The sequence below is a fragment of the Meles meles genome, chromosome 11 (genome assembly GCF_922984935.1).
Source record: "Meles meles chromosome 11, mMelMel3.1 paternal haplotype, whole genome shotgun sequence".
In the NCBI taxonomy this organism is placed as follows: Eukaryota; Metazoa; Chordata; class Mammalia; order Carnivora; family Mustelidae; genus Meles; species Meles meles.
In genome coordinates, this window is record NC_060076.1 from 94,140,220 (window position 1) to 94,161,719 (window position 21,500).

At 47.5% G+C, this 21,500-nt stretch overlaps 1 protein-coding gene across 2 annotated transcripts in view; it reads right to left on the minus strand.

Annotated features, from left to right (window-relative positions):
• Positions 1 to 14,262: 14,262 nt before the first annotated feature.
• The window catches only part of IARS1 (isoleucyl-tRNA synthetase 1), a 68,146-nt gene continuing 60,908 nt past the window's right edge, over positions 14,263 to 21,500 (minus strand). For both annotated transcript variants that reach the window (XM_046022629.1, XM_046022630.1), the window contains exons 32-34: positions 20,898 to 21,041; positions 20,161 to 20,313; positions 14,263 to 14,749 (exon numbers count right to left, since the gene is read on the minus strand). In XM_046022629.1, the coding sequence (XP_045878585.1) occupies positions 14,667 to 14,749; positions 20,161 to 20,313; positions 20,898 to 21,041 (380 nt within the window). In that variant the 3' untranslated portion in view covers positions 14,263 to 14,666. The remainder of the gene's footprint in view (positions 14,750 to 20,160; positions 20,314 to 20,897; positions 21,042 to 21,500) is intronic.

Consider the following 21,500-nt stretch of genomic DNA (forward strand, 5'->3'; position numbering starts at 1 on the left):
CTTTCCTGCCGTGCTGCAGGATAGAGACTATAACCCATATACATCTGCATGTATTGTAACGAAAATTTACACACAGATCTCACTAATTCTTTAAGCAGACTATTTTTTTAAAAAGCAATATCATTTTTTGGTGTCTTACTTAAAATCTTACCAAAGGACACTTAATGAAGCCCAAGTAACATTCAGAGTTTTTGAACTTCAGGCAAAAATACATAGCAAACATCTCACTTTGAGATTCTGGCATGCCTATACATTAGTACGTACATTAAGTAAAATTAAATTTTCCCAAAGTACTCTTACTGCATGTGAAGTAATTGGAGACTTAACCCTTTTCCGTTACATTTTATTTATCTGTCTTCTCTATTATTTATTTTGTTTTGTTTATATCCAGTTCTCTGCATTGGTTTCAAGAGCTACAGAGAACTGCAGTTTGAAAGCACTGTTCCAGAGAATATGAAAGGGAGGGAGGTTTTCGGTTGTTGCAGCTTCTTTTCCACTGGGACTGTGTGGCACCCCGTCGTCCTGCTGAGGTGCGCCTTCCATGTGGGAATTTAGCCTTACCCCCCAATATTAAGGTACGTGGCTTTTTGCTTCTTTTAACAGGGTTACCACTAGTTCCTTCTTTATTTAACTGAGTTAATTCTTTCTAAATGAGAAGCCTGAAATAGGAGTTGTCCTGGCCTTTCTCATAATTTGCCACCCCCTGCCCGGTGAGAAATCACATGCCCTCAGGCAGTGGAGGCTGAAGGCCAGGGAGGATGCTGCCCAGTTGGGTCCTGCTGTTTTCCGATGACCCTACCATGAGGTCTCTTCCACAACCATAGTTGTGTTCAAGAGAAAATGGCACTTCGCTTTTAGGGACGGTAGAGTAGACATGTATTTCCCACTTTTCCCAGTAAGAGCTGGATGTTGTATATAAGAAGACTGAAAGGCACAAAGAAGAAGGCAGACTGGTTAATGGCTTTGGGAGCCAAGGACTGACACAGCAGTGCATTCTCTGGTTTTTCTTTCTGCCTCTTATATCCCAGATTTGGAGCCAAAGAAGCCAGAAACCTGGAAATGCCCGTAAGTACAGACAGAAAAATCTTCAAAAAGAGGCCGCTCTCTCTAGTTAGAGCACCTGGAAAGGGATAGCTTAGTAAAACAAAAGACTTTGAGACCATAACTGCTCTACTCCAGCCAAACATGACAAAAGAAACCACCCCAAGCACAGGCCGGTGGGACCCAAACCTTCTAACGTCCAGAGGCTGTGATGGGGTACAAGGACTATCACTTCCACCGCCCCCAGGATAGTGTGAGAAAGCCAAGTAGGAAGCTAGGCCTTGAAACCCACCAGCCTCTTGCGTGGTGCTAGGAAGGAGGTGTGGGGACCTGGCTGTGATGTGGCCTGATATCTTGGAGCAGTATCAGATAAAGCCAGCTGAAACAGAAGTTTTAGGTAAGATCCAGAGTCTCATAACAGAATATAAAATACCTGGGTTTCAATAAAAAAATCACTCATACCAAGAACCAGGAAGATAGCACACTGAATGAAAAAGACCACAAGTAATGCCAACTCTCATGTGACACAGAGATGTTGACGTTACCTAACGAAGAATTTAAAGCAGCCTTCATTAAAATGTTTCCATAAATAATTATGAACACAATGGAAACAAATGAAAAATAGCCTCAGCAAAAGAAGAAGAAGAAGGAGAAGAAGAAGGAGGAGGAGGGGGAGGGGGGAGGAGGAAGGGGGAGGAGTATGGAGGAGGAGGAGGGAGGGGGAGGAGGGGGGGAGGGGGGGAAGAGGGGGAGGGGGGAGGAGGGGGAGGAGAAGAAGAAAAGAAGAAGAAGAAGAAAAAAATGGAACTTTTAAAAATTAAAAAAAAAAACCAACCAAACCAAAAACCTGAAATAAAAAGACCAGTGGCTAGGATCATGAGTAGAAAGGAGGACACAAAAGAATCAATAAACTGAAAGATAAAATAATAGAAATTATATGACCTGAACCATCAAGAGAAACTGGAAAAAAAAGAAGAAAGAACCTCAGGAACTTACAGGACTAATAACTAAGGTTCTAAGAATTATGTGACCAGAGACCTGGAAGGAGAGGAAAGAGGCTGAGGAAGAAAAATCACATAATCATACCAAGTGATGCAGAAAGAGCATCAATATCAACATCCATTTATGATTTTAAAAATCAGAGAAATAGGAAAAGAGGGGAACTCCCTCATCAAGTTTGTAGCTTCAAAGAGTAGCTACAGGGCGCCTGGGTGGCTCAGTGGGTTAAAGCCTCTGCCTTCGGCTCAGGTCATGATCCCAGGGTCCTGGGATCGAGCCCCACATCGGGCTCCCTGCTCAGTGGGGAGCCTGCTTCCCCCTCTTTCTCTGACTCCTTCTCTGCCTACTTGTGATCTCTGTCAAATGAATAAATAAAATCTTTAATAAATAAAAAAAGAAAAAAAAGTAGCTACAAAAACCTCACAGCTGACTCTGTAGGTAATGATGAACAACTGAAGACTGCCCAAGACTGGGAACAATACAGGAGTATCTACCCTCACCATTAGTGTTCAACACAGCACTGGAAGCCCTGGCCAAGGCAGCAGACTAAGAGATGGAAATAGAAGGTATTCTTATTAGAATAGGAGAGGTAAAGCTGTTCCTATTTACAGATGATACAATGGTTTGTGTAGAAAATTCTAAGGAACCAGGGGCGCCTGGGTGGCACAGGGGGTTAAGCCTCTGCCTTCGGCTCAGGTCATGATCCCAGGGTCCTGGAATCAAGCCCTGCATCGGGCTCTCTGCTCAGTGGAGAGCCTGCTTTCCCCTCTCTCTCTCTGCCTGCCTCTTTGCCTACTTGTGATCTCTCTCTGTCAATAAATAAATAAAATGAAAAAAAAAAAAGACAATTCTAAGGAACCTATATGATAGTAGGATACATAAGATCAATATAAAGTTTAATTCTGTTTCTGTACTAGTAATGGACACTGAAATTAAGTATAATTCCATTTATAAATACTCAGAAAATGAAATATTTAGATGTAAATGTAATAAACATGTACTGGAATTTATACTGAAGACACAATGCTGATTTAAAAAAAATCAAAATAGGGGCGCCTGGGTGGCTCAGTGGGTTAAAGCCCGCTGCCTTTGGCTCAGATCATGATCCCAGGGTCTTGGGATTGAGCCCTGCGTCAGGCTCTCTGCTCAGTGGGGAGCCTGCTACCCTTCCTCTCTCTCTGCCTGCCCCTCTCTCTGCCTCTCTGCTTGCTTGTGATCTGTGTCTGTCAAATAAATAAATAAAATTGTTTAAAAAAATCAAAATAAATAAATGGAGAGATATCCTGTGTTCCTGAATTGGAAGAGTCAATAAAGATCTCAATTCTCCACTAAATGATACATAGTGGGGTTTGGTTTTTTTTTACTTTTTAAAAAAATTTATTTGAAAGAGAGGGGCAGAGGGAGAAAATCCCCAAGCAGACTCCCTGCTGAGCACAGATCCTGACATAGGGCTTGATTCTATGACCCCAAGAGCATGACCTGAGCCAAAACCAAGAGCCAACACTTAACCAACTGAGCCACCCAGGTGCAGTTTCTATCACAACCCCAGCAAGAATTTTTGAAGATACAGACAAGATTCTTCTAAAATTTATATGGAAAGGTCAAGGTATGACAGTTTGGAAAAGAAGAATAAAGTGGGAAGAATCTCTCTGCCTGGCACTGTGTATGGGTTCCTGTACGGCCACAATAATCTTGATTTTGGGGTACTGGCAGAGAAACAGACACAGAGATTGGGAGCCTTTTCATGAGATGGTGCTGAGCAACTAGATACTGTGCGGTAAGAGACTTGGCAAGGTGACGGGTTGACTCTGCTTATCCTTAAGAAACAGTGCGGCTTTGACTGGCTCCTGATGCGTAACCTTGGAACCCTGAGGTTACCCAGCCTGAGGAGAGAGGCTTTGGGTACCTTTGGCCTTAGGCCACGCCAGATAGCTTATGCTAACGTGATTATCTGGGAGCCTGGGGCCTGCATCAAGATGACCTTTGGAGAAGTTGGGGACAGAATAACTAAGGAGAGACACATGGTGACAGACCCACGATAAAAATCCCAGACACAAGCCTTGGGTGTACTTCTCTGTTAGCAAGAATCCGTGCAAGTTGTCACGTGCTGGAATGGGAACTTAAGTCCATCTCTACATCCTGTGAGTCTAACAGCATTTCTGAGTTCTATGAGTCCTCATGAATGACTAAATCTGAAATAAAGAAGGAAGAGAGGGTAGATGTTGATGAATCTTTGATTCCTGGGTGGCTACTTGGTCATCCATGGTATGAGAGAGTGGCCATGTTGCAATCAGTTCATAGAGGTGAAACTTATCAGTGGAATTTAGTGATGATAGCTCCAACCCCCAAAGAATTGACTCAGAAGATACACGATGAAATATAAAATAACAGGGCACCTGGGTGGCTCAGTGGGTTAAAGCCTCTGCCTTCAGCTCAGGTCATGATCTCAGGGTCTTGGGATCGAGCCCCGCATCAGGCTTTCTGCTCAGCAGGGAGCCTGCTTCCCTTCCTCTCTCTCTCTCTGCTTGCCTGTCTGACTACTCGTAATCTCTGTCTGTCAAATAAAGAAATAAAATCTTTAAACAAATATATAAGATAACATTAAACAAGCTAGACATCCAATGTCATGATCACTGTTTTCTGAAATTAAATAAAGGTGAGCACTGGGAAAGATTACCCAGCAGTACCAGGCTGGGACTCCAGCCGGTCAGAACTACAGCCACTGGCCTTGGAGCCACTTCCAAAGGGAAGAATGGTGTAGAAACAACGGAAAATCAGAATGATTCACAAGAAAATGGAAAAAACAAAGGAGATAGTCAAGGGACTCATCCCCAGCAGGTGAAATTCGTTAGACAGTTATTGAGAAATGAGATGAACAAAGAGCATATCAACAACACAGAGGTTTTAATGCAGCACAATCAGAGGCGGGCGGACCAGTGTGACCCCCAATGGCCCCCACCCATACTCAAAGAGCCTAAACCATTTGGCTCTGTTTTCTCAAATTTAAGTACAAATTTGGGAAAAACTTTAAAACCAGAAGTCAAAGGTGACTTTGAAAACCTGACAAGCCGTCTGGGACAATGGCCCAGGAAACTAATCAGGACAAGGTCTGGTGAATGGGCGAGTCCCCTGGCTTAACCACAGGCTGGAAAGCCAAGATCATGGGCACATACATAGGTAAGTTGTGAGGTGGTAAAGAGACTTTCCTAGGACTCTGTGGCATGGGATCCCAATGCACTGAGATTCCCAAACCTGGTGGTATTAACCTAACGGGGCTACAGTTGATTGGGGGAAGAGAGAGGAATACGTGGTTACTGGTGAGCTGGGATAAGAATTGGCATGTGTGAACAGACTTTATGCAAAGTGGTTGAGTCTCATTTACTTGAATGCATTATTGGGGTGGATATTATCTCTGACTATGAAACACTTGAATTGTGAAACAGAAGCATGTAAGTTTCCTCTTTGGCCAATATTAAATGGATAGGCAAAATGGGGAACAGCAGGATTGCCTAAACCCACAAAGTTTGTTAATTTCAACAGTATAAAACACCGGGTGGGCAAAAGAGCATACCGCTCTACTTCATGACACATTAGAAGCCTGAGAGCACCACCAACAAGTTCAAATAGCACTGCGTGGCCCACGGAAAAGGATGACGCTCCGGGAGCCAGCAGGCTGTGCAGGGCTTAAGGCAAAAAGCCTATTAGCACCTCCCAGTGGTGATCACTGGGATTTTGGCTCAGAAAATCTCCAGAAGCCGTGATGCCCTTTGAAGAACGTAATGGCTTGCTGTCAAGCATTCATTGAAACCTCCCTCAATACTGAATGACATAAAATAATTTAGAAGTCCGAAATACCCATAATGGCTCAGGGGATGCCAGAGACATACTACAGTAAGGAAGGCAGTGCCCAGAAGAGTTCCGTAACAACGTGGGGATGGTTGATGCAGGAGCGTGACGTTGGGGGTGCGAGGAGGTGCTCAGTGTGTTCCTGTGCAGGGAGACTCTTCTCCCCTCGGGCCGGCTGTGGAACCACCTGCGGACCAGCCAGATCTCACGGCCGCATGGAGGGTGCTCTGCGACCAGCTCTCGATGGCCAGTAAAGAGCTTCTTGGTTTATATTTGGCAATTCCGAAGTGAACGGACAGCATCTGGTTTCAAAGGTGGTGACCGACTAATTAAAAAACTGATTGAGGAAGGTAAGAACAAATCAGCTCAGTGTGCTGAATTGCTTGCTGTTTTCCTTGCTGTGACAGAGGAATGGAAAATGAAAAGAGCCCTAATGTTTGGGGTTTTACCAATTGGTGGCTGTGCCCAAAGGCAGGGCCACATGAGCAGGCAGATGGGCAACAGAAATTGGAATGAACACGTGACACACAGAGGAATTTTAGGGCAGTGAAAATACCCGCATGGGGCACATTCTGTGTAAATCACTGAGGGAATTTAAGGGACACATTAAAGCAGGACATGTCAATGTCCTTACGAAGAAGGACGCCTTCCAGGACAAGTTAGGGATTGGATGCAGGAGGTGATTATCCTGGTGCACCCACGTGGGGCGGCCAGCTGGGCTCTCTGACTGAGTGCACGTGCAGGGGTGGCGGCAGCGGGGCAGGGAAGGGCTGCTCACCCACGTGCCCCTCTTGTACCCTCTGAGGCACAAACTGCCAGCAGGAGAGGGTGATTGCAGATAGCTGTCAGGCTGATGCCCAGGGGGATGGCCTCACTTACAGCTGACAGACTAACGGACTAGTTTCCTTGGGAGCTACAGATGGGTCCTCACAGGATAGACACTCTGGGCTTTGCATACTTGGTTTTAGAGCAAACACTAAAAACATAATGGGAACCAAAAAATACTGGGCACCTGCGTAGCTCAGTCAGTAAAGTGTCTGCAGTTAGGATCTCCAGGTCCTAGGGTCAAGCCTCGCCTCAGCAGGGAGTCTGCTCCTCCCTCTCCCTTCACCCCTCCCTTGGCTTCTGCCCTCTCCTGCTTACACACTCTCTCTCAAATACATAAAATCATAAAAATAAATAATAAGACAAAAGATACTATACCACCAAGTTACACTTCTTCAGGCCAAAAAGCACACTGAAGAGCCAGTAGCATTAAAAAAAATGCTATAGTGTCCAATAATGGACATATCACATTGTATATTTTATTCATTTCCTAGAGATGCCATAAAAAGTGAACACAAACTTGAGGTGCCCAGGGTGGCTTAGTTGGTTGTGTGTCCAACTCTTTTTTTTTTTTAAGATTTTATTTATTATTTATTTGACAGACAGAGATCACAAGTAGGCAGAGAAGCAGGCAGAGAGAGAGGAAGGGAAGCAGGCTTGCTGCCTAGCAGAGAGCCCAATGCAGGGCTTGATCCTAGGACCCTGGGATCATGACCTGAGCTGAAGGCAGAGGCTTTAACCCATTGAGCCATCCAGGCGCCCCTGTGTCCAACTCTTGATTTCGGCTCAGGTCATGATCTCAGGGTCATGAGATTGAGCCCCACATTGGGCTCTGTACACTCAGCAGGGATCTGCTTCTCTCCTCCTTACTTTCCTTCTGCCCCTCACCCCACTTGAACTCTCTCTCTAAAATAAATAAATCTTTTTTAAAAACCCACAAACTTAAAACACCAATAAGATGCCACTACACACACACACACACACAAAAAGATGCCACTACACACAAATAAAATGGCCAAAATCTGTAACCCTGGCAACACCAAATGCTAGCAAGAACGTTGCGCAACAGGCATTCTTATTCATGGCTGGTGGGAATGCAGACTGGGGCAGCCACTTTAGAAAATGCTTTGGCAGTTTCTCACAAAACTAAACCTACTGTTACCATATGATCCAGCACTCACACTCTCTGATATTTACCCAAAAGATGTGAAAAGTTATGCTCACAAAAAAACCCTGCACATGGTTGTTTATAGAAGTTCTATTCACCATTGCCCAAACTTGGAAGCAACCAAGACATCCTTCAGTGGGTGATAGATATAGAAACTGGGATATATCCATACCACGGAATATTGTTCAGTGATTAGAAGTAGACAAGCTGTCAAGCCCTGAGAAGACATGGAGGAACCTTAAATGCACATCACCAAGTGAAAGAAGCCAAGCTGAAAAGGCTGCATGATTCCGACTGTACGACATTCTGGGAAAGACAAAACTTGGAGCCAGTGAAAAGATCAGAGGCTGCCGGTGGTTTGGAGGAAGGAAGGGATGAACAGATGGAACACACAAGATTTTTAGGGCCTCGAAGATACCTTGTGTGATACCATAATGATGCTGACCTGTCCTTGTCCATTTGTCCAGACCCACAGAATGCCCACCACTCAGACCGAACCTGCGGACTCTGGTTGATGCTGACGTGTCCATGCAGGTTCATCAGCTGTAACAAATGTACCATCTGGTGGGAGAGGTGAAAGCTGGGGCGTCTGTGAATGGGGGGATGGGGTATATGGGAAATCTCTGCACCTTCTCCTCAGTTTTTCTATAATCCTAGAACTGCTCTAAAAAGTCTTAATTTAAAAAAAACTATTAAAAATTGGAGCATCTGGGTGGCTCAGTCAGTTAAGTGTCTGCCTTCAGCTCAGGTCATGATCTCAGGGTCCTGGGATCGAGCCCCGAATTGGGCTCCCTGCTCAGCAGGGAAGCTGCTTCCCACCTCCCCCCACTTGCCTCTCTGCCTACTTGTGATCTCTGTCTGTCAAATAAATAAATAAAATCTTTTAAAAAAAGTGTCTAGAAAATATCACTACAGTTTTGAATCATTTGGCTCACTGTGGATATAAGGTAGCACCACAAGAGGCTCAAATTTGCAAAGAAAAAGTGATTTATCTTGGGTTCCTGCTACAACAGGGCAACGGAATTCTCCTCCTGTCAAGTAGGAACCATTATGAAAGCTGTCTCGGCTTGGTTGTGTAAATGCACTTTATTCAACTTGAAGAGACACTGTATCCATTTGTGGCCCCTCATTAGCCTCCTTGGGGATTCAAACTCTACTCCAGAGAATTCTGATTCTTGTCCTGTGGAGCGCCAACCAGCGGTGCTCCCCGCTGCCACTTGCCAGGAGCTGCGACCTCGATGGGTCAGAAGACCCAGTGGGAGCAGGAGGGCACCTGGGCACCGGGGCCCCCTCCATTGGCCAGGGGCTCCCATGGGGCCTCGGTTGGGCCAAGCACGGACCCCTCCTGGTTGGCTCCCTCACTCCTCACAATCCAAGCAGAGCCAGAGCACGAGGCTCCCAAAAGAGCAGCAGGCCTTGATGGTTTCCGGGCCCTGATGGTTGTTTTTCTTTTGCTGTGATGCCAGCGCCTGCGTTGGTCTCTGGGTGCAGGTACACCTACTTCAGACACAGCCTCGTGAACCCCACCTTGCCAGCCCCTCGGCTAGAGAAAGACCCGACCCGGCCCCCTGTCCCGCAGGCTCCTCTGCGTGTAGAGATCTCCGTCGACTTTAATCGGTGGAGGAGGCCAGACTTGGAAGAACCTCATTCGCAGAGAACTACTCAGAGCATAATTGAAGGATGTCACTTTGATCAGTGACCATTCGGCCCACTTGTGTTTTCTCCCTTGCAGCTTTAAATTCCGGCTCCTGTGTTTTCAGTTCATCAATAAAGAGTGAGCCCTTGAAACTCTAGGGCCGCACCCTCGACCCCCATAAAAGCAGAACCCCAGGCCTGCACTTTCTGTCTCTCTCTGAGACCCCACGGGGGGCCTCAGGCATGCCAGGTGCTCTCCAGGACTTGTGGTAATAAGCCTTTTTTTCACTGTTCCTGACGGTTACTGCTGAGAGGGCCGTGCGGTCGCAGGAAGCACGAAGGCTGGCCGGGTCTCACACTGGTTAGGGACAGGCTGGAACTGGCATTTCTAATTCACGTTAACAGTTCACGTTGCTGCAGCAACAAATATTGGGCACTTGGAATGTTTGACCCTCGTTTCAGCGGGCTTGAAATGCCCCTGTGAAGGGAAAACATTACTTACCCTGCGTCTCCCGGGGTCCACCCACAGGCTGGGATGCTGGGTCCCTGGGAGAAGGGGTTTCCTGGGGGAGAACGAGGCTTCCCCGGCCTGGGGCGTGTGCTGGGAGCTCTCCTACCTGTGGAGACAGAGGGCATGTGCCTGTTAATGACCAGAACCCCCACCCGCACCGGTTACCCTGGCCACCAAGGGCCTCAGGCCAGTGAGGACAGAGGCCGCCGTGGCGGGGTGCTAGTTGTGCCTGCACCCTCCAGAATGCCGGGTCTGGGTGGAAGAAGGAGCATTTCCCCTTCCTGCTCACTGTCAGCGGGGCCTCGTCATGCTGGGGAGGCTGTTGCTAGGACTCCGGTTCCATTGGGGCAGGATGAACGGGCCGGGGCCCTCCTCTCTGCTAGGTCGGCCCACCTTCCGCTGTTGGGTGGAGGGGTTTGCGACACCCACCCGTGTTTTTCCAGCCATGGGCTCCAAACCAGTTTGCCTTCCACTTCCCACTTCCCAGGCTGTCAGTTATGCCCATGGTTTACAGTGGTTCTGACCCAAAGGAGCAAGTACAAACAGGTCTGGGCCATCTACTATGGACCCAAGGTCTGTTCAGCTTAAAAACACCTGCTAGACTGTCTTCCAAACCAACAGTCCCATTTCACGTGCCCAAAAGCAGCACATCCTTCCCCTCACACCATAGCGCCAGACTTCTAATTTCTAGCAGTTGAGTGGGCACGTGACGATTCTCACTGTGGCTTCAGTTTCCCATTTCCCTGACAGCTAACGGAGCCGAGTGTCACTCGTGTGTCTGAGGCCATCTTTGCACCTTCTCTGGTGTCTGTTCAGATCTTTTGCCGAATTAAAAAAAAACTTGGGTTGTTTGTCTTATTATTGAGTTCTAAGAGCTCCTGATATATTCGAGATACACGTCGAGATGTTTTGCAAATATCTCCTAAGTCTGTGAATTGCATTTTATATACACAAACTTTTTGAAGAACAAGTCTTTTTAAGTCTTTAATTTTCAAGTCCAATTTTATTATATTTTCTTGTGTGTGTTGTGTGTGTTTTAAAGATTTAATTTATTTGAGAGAGGGAAAGGGAGAGCAAGCAAGGGAGGGGGAGACAGAGGGAGACAGAGAATCTCAAGCAGACTCCTTGCTGAGCAGGGAGCCCAACTCGGGGCTCGGTCGCAGGACTCTGAGATCATGACCTGAGCCGAAATCAAGAGCTGGACGCTTAACCGACTGGGCAGCCTAGGTGCCTCAGTTTGCGCTTTCTGAGACGGATTTGAGAAATATTTGCCTGGATCACTCTGTGTATCAGCCTCTTAGGCCCACGTAATAAATCACCACAAACTAAGCAGCCTAGGACCACACGAACTTATTACTTCGCAGCTGGAAGTCTGACGTGCTTGGATGATTCCTGTGCTGAGTCTCACAAAGGCCCAGACTGAGGTGTCCACCAGCTTGGCTCTTATGAGAGCCCCCAGGAAGAACCAATTCTAAGTTTCAGCTCCTTCCTGCTCTAAGACTGTGGCCCATTTCCCTGCGGGCTGCCTTCTGGGGTGATCACAGCCCCTACAGGCCTCGCCCCTCCTGCACTGGGCCCACACCTTGGAGAGCCAGCAAAGGCATGGCAAATCCTTGCTTGGAACCTCTTATCCCCGCCTGCTAGTTTCTCAGGCCTCCAATTCTCCCCCTTTAAAGGCTCCTTTGATTAGACTGCCCCACCCCAAGATAAATCAGGATAGTCTCTTTAATTGTAAAGCCTGTAACCTTAATCACATCGTGTCCCAAGGATTAAGGTGTAGGTATTTTGGACGGGCTTTTTGCCTGTTTCGTTACAGAAAATGGATCAAGTTTAGCGCTTACATTTAGTTCTGTTAACATATTTTTATTGTGCAAAAATACACTTATCTTTGCTATATTTACATTTTTATACATTTTAATTTTTGCACATGGAGAGGTACAGGCTGAGGTTGTGTGTGTGCATGTCTATGACCAGCTGCTTGATCCAGTACCATTTTGGGGAAAAGATTATCCTTTTCCCAGTGACATCAAAGGCATCATTTAAAAAAAAACAATCAACCGAAAATATATGTGTAGGTCTGTTTCTGGATTCTCCATCCTGTTCTAATGATCTATTTATTATCTTTATGCCAGTTACATGGCCTTAATTATTACAGTTTTAGAAATCTTGTAATCAGATGAAGTCCTTCAACTTTTTAACTTCTCTTTGAAAGTTTATTTGGCTTTTAAATTCTTTGTGTTTCCATATAATTTTTTAAATTAGCCTGTTAATGTGTATGAAAAAAACCCTGCTGGGGTTTTAAAAAACTTTATTTAAATTGCAGTAGTTAACATACAGTGTTAACATTAGTTTCCGGTGTACAATATAGTGATTCATCACTTCCGTACATCACCAGGTGCTCAGCATGACAGGTGCACCCCTTCATCCCCATCACCTATTTCCCCCACCCCCCCAACGCCCTCCTCTCTGGCGACACTGTGTTCTCTGTAGTTAAGAGTCTGTTTCTTGGTTCGTCTGTTTTGTTTTTCCATTTGCTTGTTTCGTTTCTTAAATTCTACATACGAGTGAAATCATCTAATATTTGAATTTCTCTATTTCACTTAGCAAAATACCCTGCTGGGATTTTGACCGAGATTACCTTGAATCTATACAGCAGCCGGGGGGATTGTCAATATTGAGTCTGTGGATCCATGACCTTGTTATGAACTGAATTGTTCCTTCAAACCTCATGTTGTAGCTCTACGTCTCTGGTCTGGGATAGTTTCTCAGGCATGGCTTGCTTGTGATGACCTTGATAGTCTGGAGTCAGGTACTATGTGGAATGTCTCTCAGCACTTGTCTGAGGTTTTCTTCGTGGTTAGACAGGGGGGACCACAGAACCACTCTCATCATATGGAAAGCGTACGCTTCCGTGGCTGATGCTGACTTCTGTTCCACAGGAAGTAGGTCACCAAGCACTGCCCACCTCTAAGCAGCGGGGACACAGGGTGCAGCACCCTGAGGGGGAGTAGCTACAAAGTTATCACTTCTCTCTCAGTCACTGATATCAGTATGGACTCAGGAACATTTCTTTGGATTTAATCCAATACTAAATTATTTTTTCGCTCAAATTGCTCCAGCTTTGGCCAGTGGGAGCTCTTTCGGGGTGGCTTCTGTCCCTTTGACATTAAAAATACCTCAAAATTGTGGTAACAGATACCTAACATTTACCAACTTAACCACTTTTATGGGAACCATGCGGTAGTGTTAACTATATTCACGGTGGTGGAAAGACCTCTGAACTCCATCTTGCAAAACCAAAACCGTTCCCGTTGAACAAGTCCCCCTTCCCCTCCCTGCTGCAGCTTCGGTTGCTGGATTCCTCCAGGGACCTCACAGACATGGGGTCTCGGAACACTCGTCTCTCCATGCTTGCTTCGCTCAGCACCATGGCCCCAAGGCTCATCCTTCTCCGTAGACACTGAGTGCTGGTCCACTGTGCGTATATGCTGGATATGGAGTGGCGCCACAGTTTAGCTGGGGCGCTGAATCTCTTCAAGACCCGGGCTTCAGTTCTTTGGGGCACACATCCAGGTTGCCAGAACATTTTTCCATTTTTGAGGAACATCCATTCAGTTTTCCACAGCGGCCACATCTCACATTCTCAACAGCAGTGCACAGGCATTCCAATGATCCCGACCCACACTTGTTCTTTTTTCCTCCCCTCCAACTTTGTGGAGTTGAAATGCATTAATTGTAGCAGGGTCTCCAGGAGACCCTGATACAGCTGGTGGACGGCCTCCTGCCAGGGCACTCCTTCAGATCCTCTGAGGCATCTGCTCCGCTGCCCCCCCCAGCAGTGCCCGGCCACGGACCGACCAAGGTGGGCGGGCGAAGTTGGTCATGTCTGCCCACCTCTGGACTCTTTCCATGGGGAAGCCCAGCCCGACCCAGACGTCCCCAGGTTGCCCTGCAGGCTGGGCTTTTTCTAATCAACCCTCCCTTCTTCCTCTTCTCTGTCCACAGGGGCCTGCCCCCTCCCTTTATCCCTCATTTGTTTCTCCCAATAAACTCCTGCAGCTGATTTTGTCTTGGCATCTGCCTCTTTGACACAGGATTTTGGGAAGAAGTGAAATTAGATGGTTAGCTATGTCTTAATAATGAGGTCACTATGAAGCTTTTGTGTTCTTTAAAGATTACACATTTCAAGTTTCATTCGACTATGGGAGAATAAATTACTTCTAATACATTTATTATCTGAGAGAAAATTTATTTATTGTTCTAATTTACTTAAACTTCAAATATTCCATCAAATTACCCAGGAAAATCCAGGTAGCAGAAATATTTAACACATACCTTCAAGACATCTCAAACAAGTCTGAAAAGGCCACAGAATGATATATGAATCTGCCACTGAAATCACTTCCACGTTGTGCAAGTGCAGAAGTGAGCAGAGGTGCAGCCTGCCCTCCCCGTGGCTGTGCGGTAGCTCCGGGTTACTCGCAGTATTACTGCGAGGCGCCAAGTCACCTGAGGAATCACCCCTATTTCAACTGTGAACCCAAAGCAGCAAATCATATGTGCCTCCGAAGGAAACATCTTCTGTGTGTGCAGGGGACAGGCATGTGGCGTGGGAAGGACTCCGCCACGTGGAAAATGATGTTAGAATTCCGCCGTCATGGGTAATACAGAAACATACACAGTCTTCATGTTCAAAGTCTTCATGGGAATTTCTTCTGTAATTTCTAGAATGGAAAGAAGATTAAAAAAAAGTAAATGTTCTACCTATTCTGTGTGAATATTTAAAAACTGTTGACTGCTTTTTTGGGGGGGGGTGTTGACTGCTTCTGTATAGGATCTGGCCTCACCCTAATGGGTCTGGTCTTTGTCCCACCTCCTGGGGGACCCTCTAGACCCTTGGGACTTCCTGAGTGATGGAAGTGTTTTGTTTATGGTGGGCCCTGAATACCCCTCCTAGCTTCTGCTAACGAGGGGACTCCGCGTGGAGCCAGCCACACCAGAAAGACCAGCCATGGGACTTAGGGTGGAAGCTTTCAGTCATGTGCTATCCCCCAACACAGTGCAGCTGGGTGGGCAATGAACCAACTGTGCCCATGTAATGAAGGCTCGCTGTAGACTCTGGACCACCCCCAGGCTTGGGCAGCCTTCCCGTTTGGTAACACACTGTGTGCATCACTTCACGCTGAGGGGCCGGGAGGAGGGAACACTGCCCACGACTCCTTGGGAGAGGGCCCCTGAAGGCCCCATGTCTGGACCCCTAGATTTGGCCTTCTGTACCTTTCCCTATAAAAAACCCAAGTTCAATAGTTTCCAGCAAGTTCCATAAATCCTGCTGGTAAATTATCAAACCTGAGGGTGAACTTACAGTTGGCAGAAATGACAGTGGTCTTGTGCGGCCTCTTCCCTGAGTTTGTCAAAGGCGCCTAACTTCCTACAGTTGGGTGAAGTGCTGGGCAGACCTTCTGGAGGAATGTCCTTCAAACTAACTAGCCCCGTGCACTGGCCCAGATGTCCACACACCCTGCCCCAAACAGGTGCTTCCTAGGCCCACAGAGAACCTTTGTGGTCTCCAAATCTTAACTCCCTACAGCAGGAGGAATCACCGTGTAGGGTGTGGGGGAGTGTAAGGACATGATAAGCCTATAACATCTTAGGAGGCCACAACACAGAGTTACCAAAGACTGAAGGCTCGTGTCACAGAATATGGGAGCGGATACAACGACAAGAACTCTGAGCATTTAAAGGTGTAAAACAAACATAACTGATTAAAATATACTGAACAGACAGACACCTGGGTGGCTCAGTTGGTAAACTGTATGCCTTCGGTTCAGGTTGTGATCCCAGGGTCCTGGGACAGAGACCCCAGTCAGGCTCCCTGCTCACCGGGGAGCCTACTTCTCCCTCTCCCTCTGACCCTCATGCTCACGCTATCCCTCTCTCTCAAAAAAATAAAATCTTCAAAACACACGAAATAGATAAAAATCCCAAAAAGAGAGAGAGAGAGAGAAAAGAAAACCTTAAAATGCTCTTTGCCCTCTGGGTTTTTCTTCTAGCAGATCTGAATTCAAAGGGAAGGACCAGTGCTAATCCCAACACGAGAACTGGGTGTTATACATAACTAAGGAATCGTTAAATACTACAACACAAACCCATGATGTACTCTATGCTGACTAACTGAACATAATCAAAAACAAAACAAAACAAAACAATAACAAAAACAAAGGGAAGGACCTTCCACCGGCCCTCGTCCCAGCAGGAAAGCTGGACATCACTCCTGAAGCCGCCTCCACTGCAGGTGCTATGGGCCTGGAGATGACACTGAGCATCTTTTGGAACAAGCAGGAAGTCATTATGTGATCCTCCTAATTGACCGAATTAGTACTGTTTTACAAAAGACAACTTTGAGAGGAAAAGGGCAGAGACACTGGGCTGGAAAGAGACCCAGGCTTCTCGGGGATCAGATCACTGAGCCTTTGAGGTCTCAGGGCACAGTGAGGTCACACTGGGAGCACAGGCAAGGCCTGCTTTGTGAGTCACGGGCAGAATCTCACAAACGGGGTTCTGCCCTGGTGGCAGCCAGGTGCCAGCACACACACAGAACCACAGACGACGGTGCCTCTTCAGTCCATGGCTCAGCTGCCCCTGGGGACCAGCGCATGTGGGGAATAAGAAAGCCGTGGGGGCTCTGAGCGGGGACACCGTCAAGGGAGGAACGCACAGGAGACAACTCTGGGGGAGGTGGACAGGCTGCAGACAGGCCGCTTCAACAGAGGGTGGAGCCCTAAGCCAGCGAGGGCTGCAGACACAGGGAGCCCCTGAAAGCCACGTGGAGGCACAGAGGTGTGTTTGGTTACAGAGAGGAACCCAGGTGCAACGGAGGCTTGAGTCTTAAATAACAGGGCAGAAAATTTTAAAGTGTAATAGAAAGCATTAAAAAAAAAAAATAAAAAGGAACTACACAAGGGAAGGAAGTTGAGGGAAACCTCTAAGCCAAAAATCATGAATCCCAAGAGATACCTGAACATTTTGGTTTTCTGGCAGTCCTGGTGGCTTAAAGCTTTGGCACTAAAGGTTATCAAAGTGAGACAAGAAAAAGCCTGGGGTCTACAGACTGGGAAATCCAGTGAACCGTCCTCCCCACAAATGCTGGGGCCCTGAATAAGGAATCCACAGCCAGAGTGCATTTCAAACAGATCCCTCACCACCGAGAAGACAGTCAAGAGAATGCAGTGGGCCTTCCAGAAGACATGTCCTGTTCTACTTCCCAGAAACTGGCCATGACCACAGAGGCCAAGGCTGGGGTGACAGAGTCACAAGTCCAGGACGCCTGGAACCACCAGAAGTGGTAAGAGGCAAAGGCCAGATTCTGCTCTGGAGCCTCCAAAGAGGACGCGACCCTGCTGACACCTGGCGTCTGGCCTCTAGAACTGAGAAGACACATATATGTCTCACAGCCATCCGTCAGGCCAGCCTGGACACAGACTTATGAGGCTCTGGCCCTCGTGCTGTCCAAACACTCCCTGTGGCCCCGAGTAACTGAGGTGAAATGGGTCTGGGTTGACAGTGTCCCCAAGCAATGAAATGCTCCTTTACATGGGGCTTCAACAGAAACTCCACCAACTACTGTCATCAGGATTCTAGGCACAATCAAAGGTTCACAGTAACCACACGAATGCCACGTTCGAGAAGGCAACTTGTGGGGCAGAAAGATCTATGGTTGTCCCACTTGTGGTTGGCTGCCTGACCCTCCCAGCCTGAAGACCCCATGGTCCCAGGAGGACAGAGCAAAGGCGCCGTGTGTGTCCTACCGTGACTGGGGCCCCCTCAGGGGGGCTCCCAAAGGGTGCTTATCTCCATTCACCCGAACCTGGAACCTGCCCAGTAGGAAAAGTGCAGGCATGGCTGGGTAACACAGTCAGGCAAACCAAAAGCCCACAGCTGCCGGGGGCGCAACGTTGCAGATGCAGCATGTGACAGAGGGCTTACAGTCTGGGGGCAAAGTCGAGGACGGCGTGATTCAGAAAGCCGCGTGTGTGTCCAGGGCAGAGTGCACACGCAGAAAAGTACTGGAAGACCCCAGGCTTTCAACTCTGAAAAAAATAAGAACTTTTCTGGCCAAATCCGGCTGATGAGGGAGTGAAGGCCGAGCTGAGGAGCAATGAAGACACCCCAAATACACAAAAGCACAGGGCACCCAGCACCACGGGAGGGCCTCAGGCTGGGACGCAAGGACGCCGATGGTAACTGCTGTGTGCCGCCCTATGTCTGCTTTATAACTCTACTTTCTGTTGTCTAGATGATTTAAAAGACAAATACATAAGACACAATTAAAAATTTATGTTTTGGGGGCGTCTGGGTGGCTCAGTGGGTTAAAGCCTCTGCCTTCGGCTCCGGTCATGATCTCAGGATCCTGGGATCGAGTCCCGCATCGGGCGCTCTGCTCAGCAGGGAGCCTGTTTCCTCCTCTCTCTCTGCCTGCCTCTCTACTTGTGATCTCTCCCTGTCAAATAAATAAATAAAATCTTTAAAAAAAAAATTTATGTTTTGGGGCACACAAAGCAGTTTCTGACAAGAATACAGATGGGGCAGGGTTTTCATAACTAAAGTCAGATTGGTATTGATTCAAAGCAGACTGTTGTTAATCTAGAACGTTAACTGTAATCCCCACAGTAAACACTAAGAAAACAGCAAAAGAGATACACAAAAGGAGGTGTGAAGGGAACTGAGACAGTGTGCCTAAAAAAAAAAAATCAACTGGCTCCCCAAGGAGGCAATTTTGGAGGACATGAGGGAGAAAACAAATGTAAAAGACTTCTAGAACAAGAATCCCAGCAAAATGGCCCAAGTCCTTCCTGATAAGTAAGTACTTTTTAAAAAACAAAAAACAAAAAAACAAAAACCAAAAAACCCAGGGCCTAACTGGCCTGGAGGAAGGGACATAACCCGGTCCAGCCCTGCCAGGCCCTCTCTCACTGGAGGAAGAAAAAGAGAAGCTGGGGTCATGGCCCAGGGACACAGGGTCCCCAGAGACTGAGCACTAATCACGTAACCAAAGACCGAATCCCATCCCCTGTGGGCTTCTGCAGGACAAGGGGGTTAGAGCCGGAAGAGACAGAAGTACGGACACTTCTGATGCTAGACAACCAGCCAGCCTCACCCCAACTTTTCACCTCAGGTCAGGTGTCCCAATCCTCCTATCAGGCGGTCAACAAAAAGCTACATGGCATTCTGAAAGGCAACAGAAACATTGCAGGAGAGACGCAGATCCTCAGACCAGACACAGATGCAGCACAGCGGTGGGGATTAATCTAGTACTAGAGTTCACATACCAAGGCTCTAGCAGGTGACGGAGATGCACTGGGGACAGACCAGTAGCATGTGCACGGAGGTGGGCGCTCTGAGAAAGACTGAAGAAGCCTTTTACCAAGACACGTACACCTGGGCAGAGCACATTCAAAGTGCAGAGAACCAAGGACAAGACAACTCTGGGCACTTGCCCCCAGCACGGAGAGCCCCCGCCAAAGCGTCCAGCAGACCCAGGCTGCGAGGCTAAATGAATAAACAGGTTTGAGTTACTGTAACAGGAGGGATGGCCATGCAAACAGAAGCCGTTTGGGGAAAAGGCTCCAGCAGCAGCCGGGTGACAGGGAGCAACCTGACGTGTGACAAGGATGAAGGAAGAGAATGGGGCTAGTGACGGGACCGAGACCAGAGTGGATTTGGAGCGAGGTGCCACGGGCCTTGCCGGGGCCACCGCCGTCTCCTTCCCGAGTGACAGGCCTGGGCTCTCCAATCTTCGGGGCTCGCTGAGAAAGCGCCTGCAAGTATGCTCTGTCCACGCTAGGTGGGGGGGCACCACGCCAGTTACAAGCTGCCCGTGAGCTGTTGTTCTACAATACTGTCACCGTTCCGACCCTTGGGGAAGAGAGTGATCTTAGAATTGGTAAATAGATGCTAATTTATCTAGAAACATGTGTTTTTAATAACTTACCAATGTATTTTAACATTATTTTCAATGCAAAAAGCAGTCATCATTTTAATTATTATTTTAACAATCTAATATGGCAAATTTCTAGAAAAGAGCAAAAACACAATCAGCAATGGAATGTGGCTGTAGCACGTGGTGTCATCTCACCTTGTGTCTGAGTCTCGTTCAGAAACAGCTTGAGCTTCCTGCTGCGAAGACCAAACACCTTGGCTGCCTCATACAGAAGGCCCTGGTGGGTGAGTCCATTCTGCCCAGGGGGGTTTTCCAGAAGGAGTGTGCCCACTGTTCCCTTTACACACTCTGTGGAAGAAACCACTACTGGGTCAGGTCCTGAGAGCACAGCCCCCTCACCAACCCCGTCCCTCTGCTGGCCCCTTTGCAGAGGAGAGGCTCCAAGAACCAGCAGGGCCTGGGGGCCTGGTGTCCAGACTGCAGAGGGGAAGGGGCAAGGACAATGGAAATCCCAACGGGTATAAACCCCCACAGCTGGGGAAGAGATACTCCATAAACACATGCTGTGCACAGTGAGGGCCCAAAATATCCAGGAAAAATAAATAGCCAGCTAGTCTGCAGACCGAGGCATGGATGTGTACATCAGATTTCAGAATACTTTCCAGGGGAAAAAAAAAAAGGCAAAAACATTTAAGCGACGGCACTTAATTCCACTTCACTCAGTGGTAGTGTTTACGTGTCAGTCACCTCCTGATTGCCAAATGGAGGGTGTTTCCACACAAACACACCAAAAGAAGCCAGCCTGTGTGCTCCCCAGGGCAGATCGGAGCGCACACCTTAACGCACTGCGTGCAAGGCAGGCCGTGAACGGAAACCTGGCTGCCAGCCCCTCACCCCCGCCGGCGCAGGGTTGGCGGCTGGGGGACGCGCACCTTGCGGGCCTGCGTTCAGGAGCTGCAGGTTGATGTAGCGGCAGAGCGCAGTGCCGGGGCCGTCCACCACAGCGGGGGCAGACCCCGCTGCCACGCGAAGGGTTTTCCCACTGAGACTCAGTAAGTCAGTCTGGTTTCGTATTTCTAGAAGTAACAACAAAAACAGCAACAACAAATCACTCATACATACAGTGCAGAGCTGAAGTCATTCACTCGACCCTACTTATTATTAAACTATCCTTTATCTTTGCAGTGATGTTTCCACTTAATTCCTCTTTATCAAAGGACATGGCCTTCTCTATAAAATGAAGATTAAATGACATGCAAATTGCAGGAGATGTGAACACTGCAAAACCAACCACATAATAGTAATAACAAAAACATACAGCAAATTTTTTTTCTCCTTTTAGTATTTAGTATTTTTGCAGATCCTCGTAAAATCTCCTACGTCAGAATACTAAACTTCACTGTGCAAGGAAGCCTTATATTAAAACATGATAATTATAGTCAGAAGAAAACAGATCGTTTGACTCACGAACACATGTGAAAAACAGCAAGACACAGGGGACACAGGCAGATCTCATTTATCTACAGCTGAACACT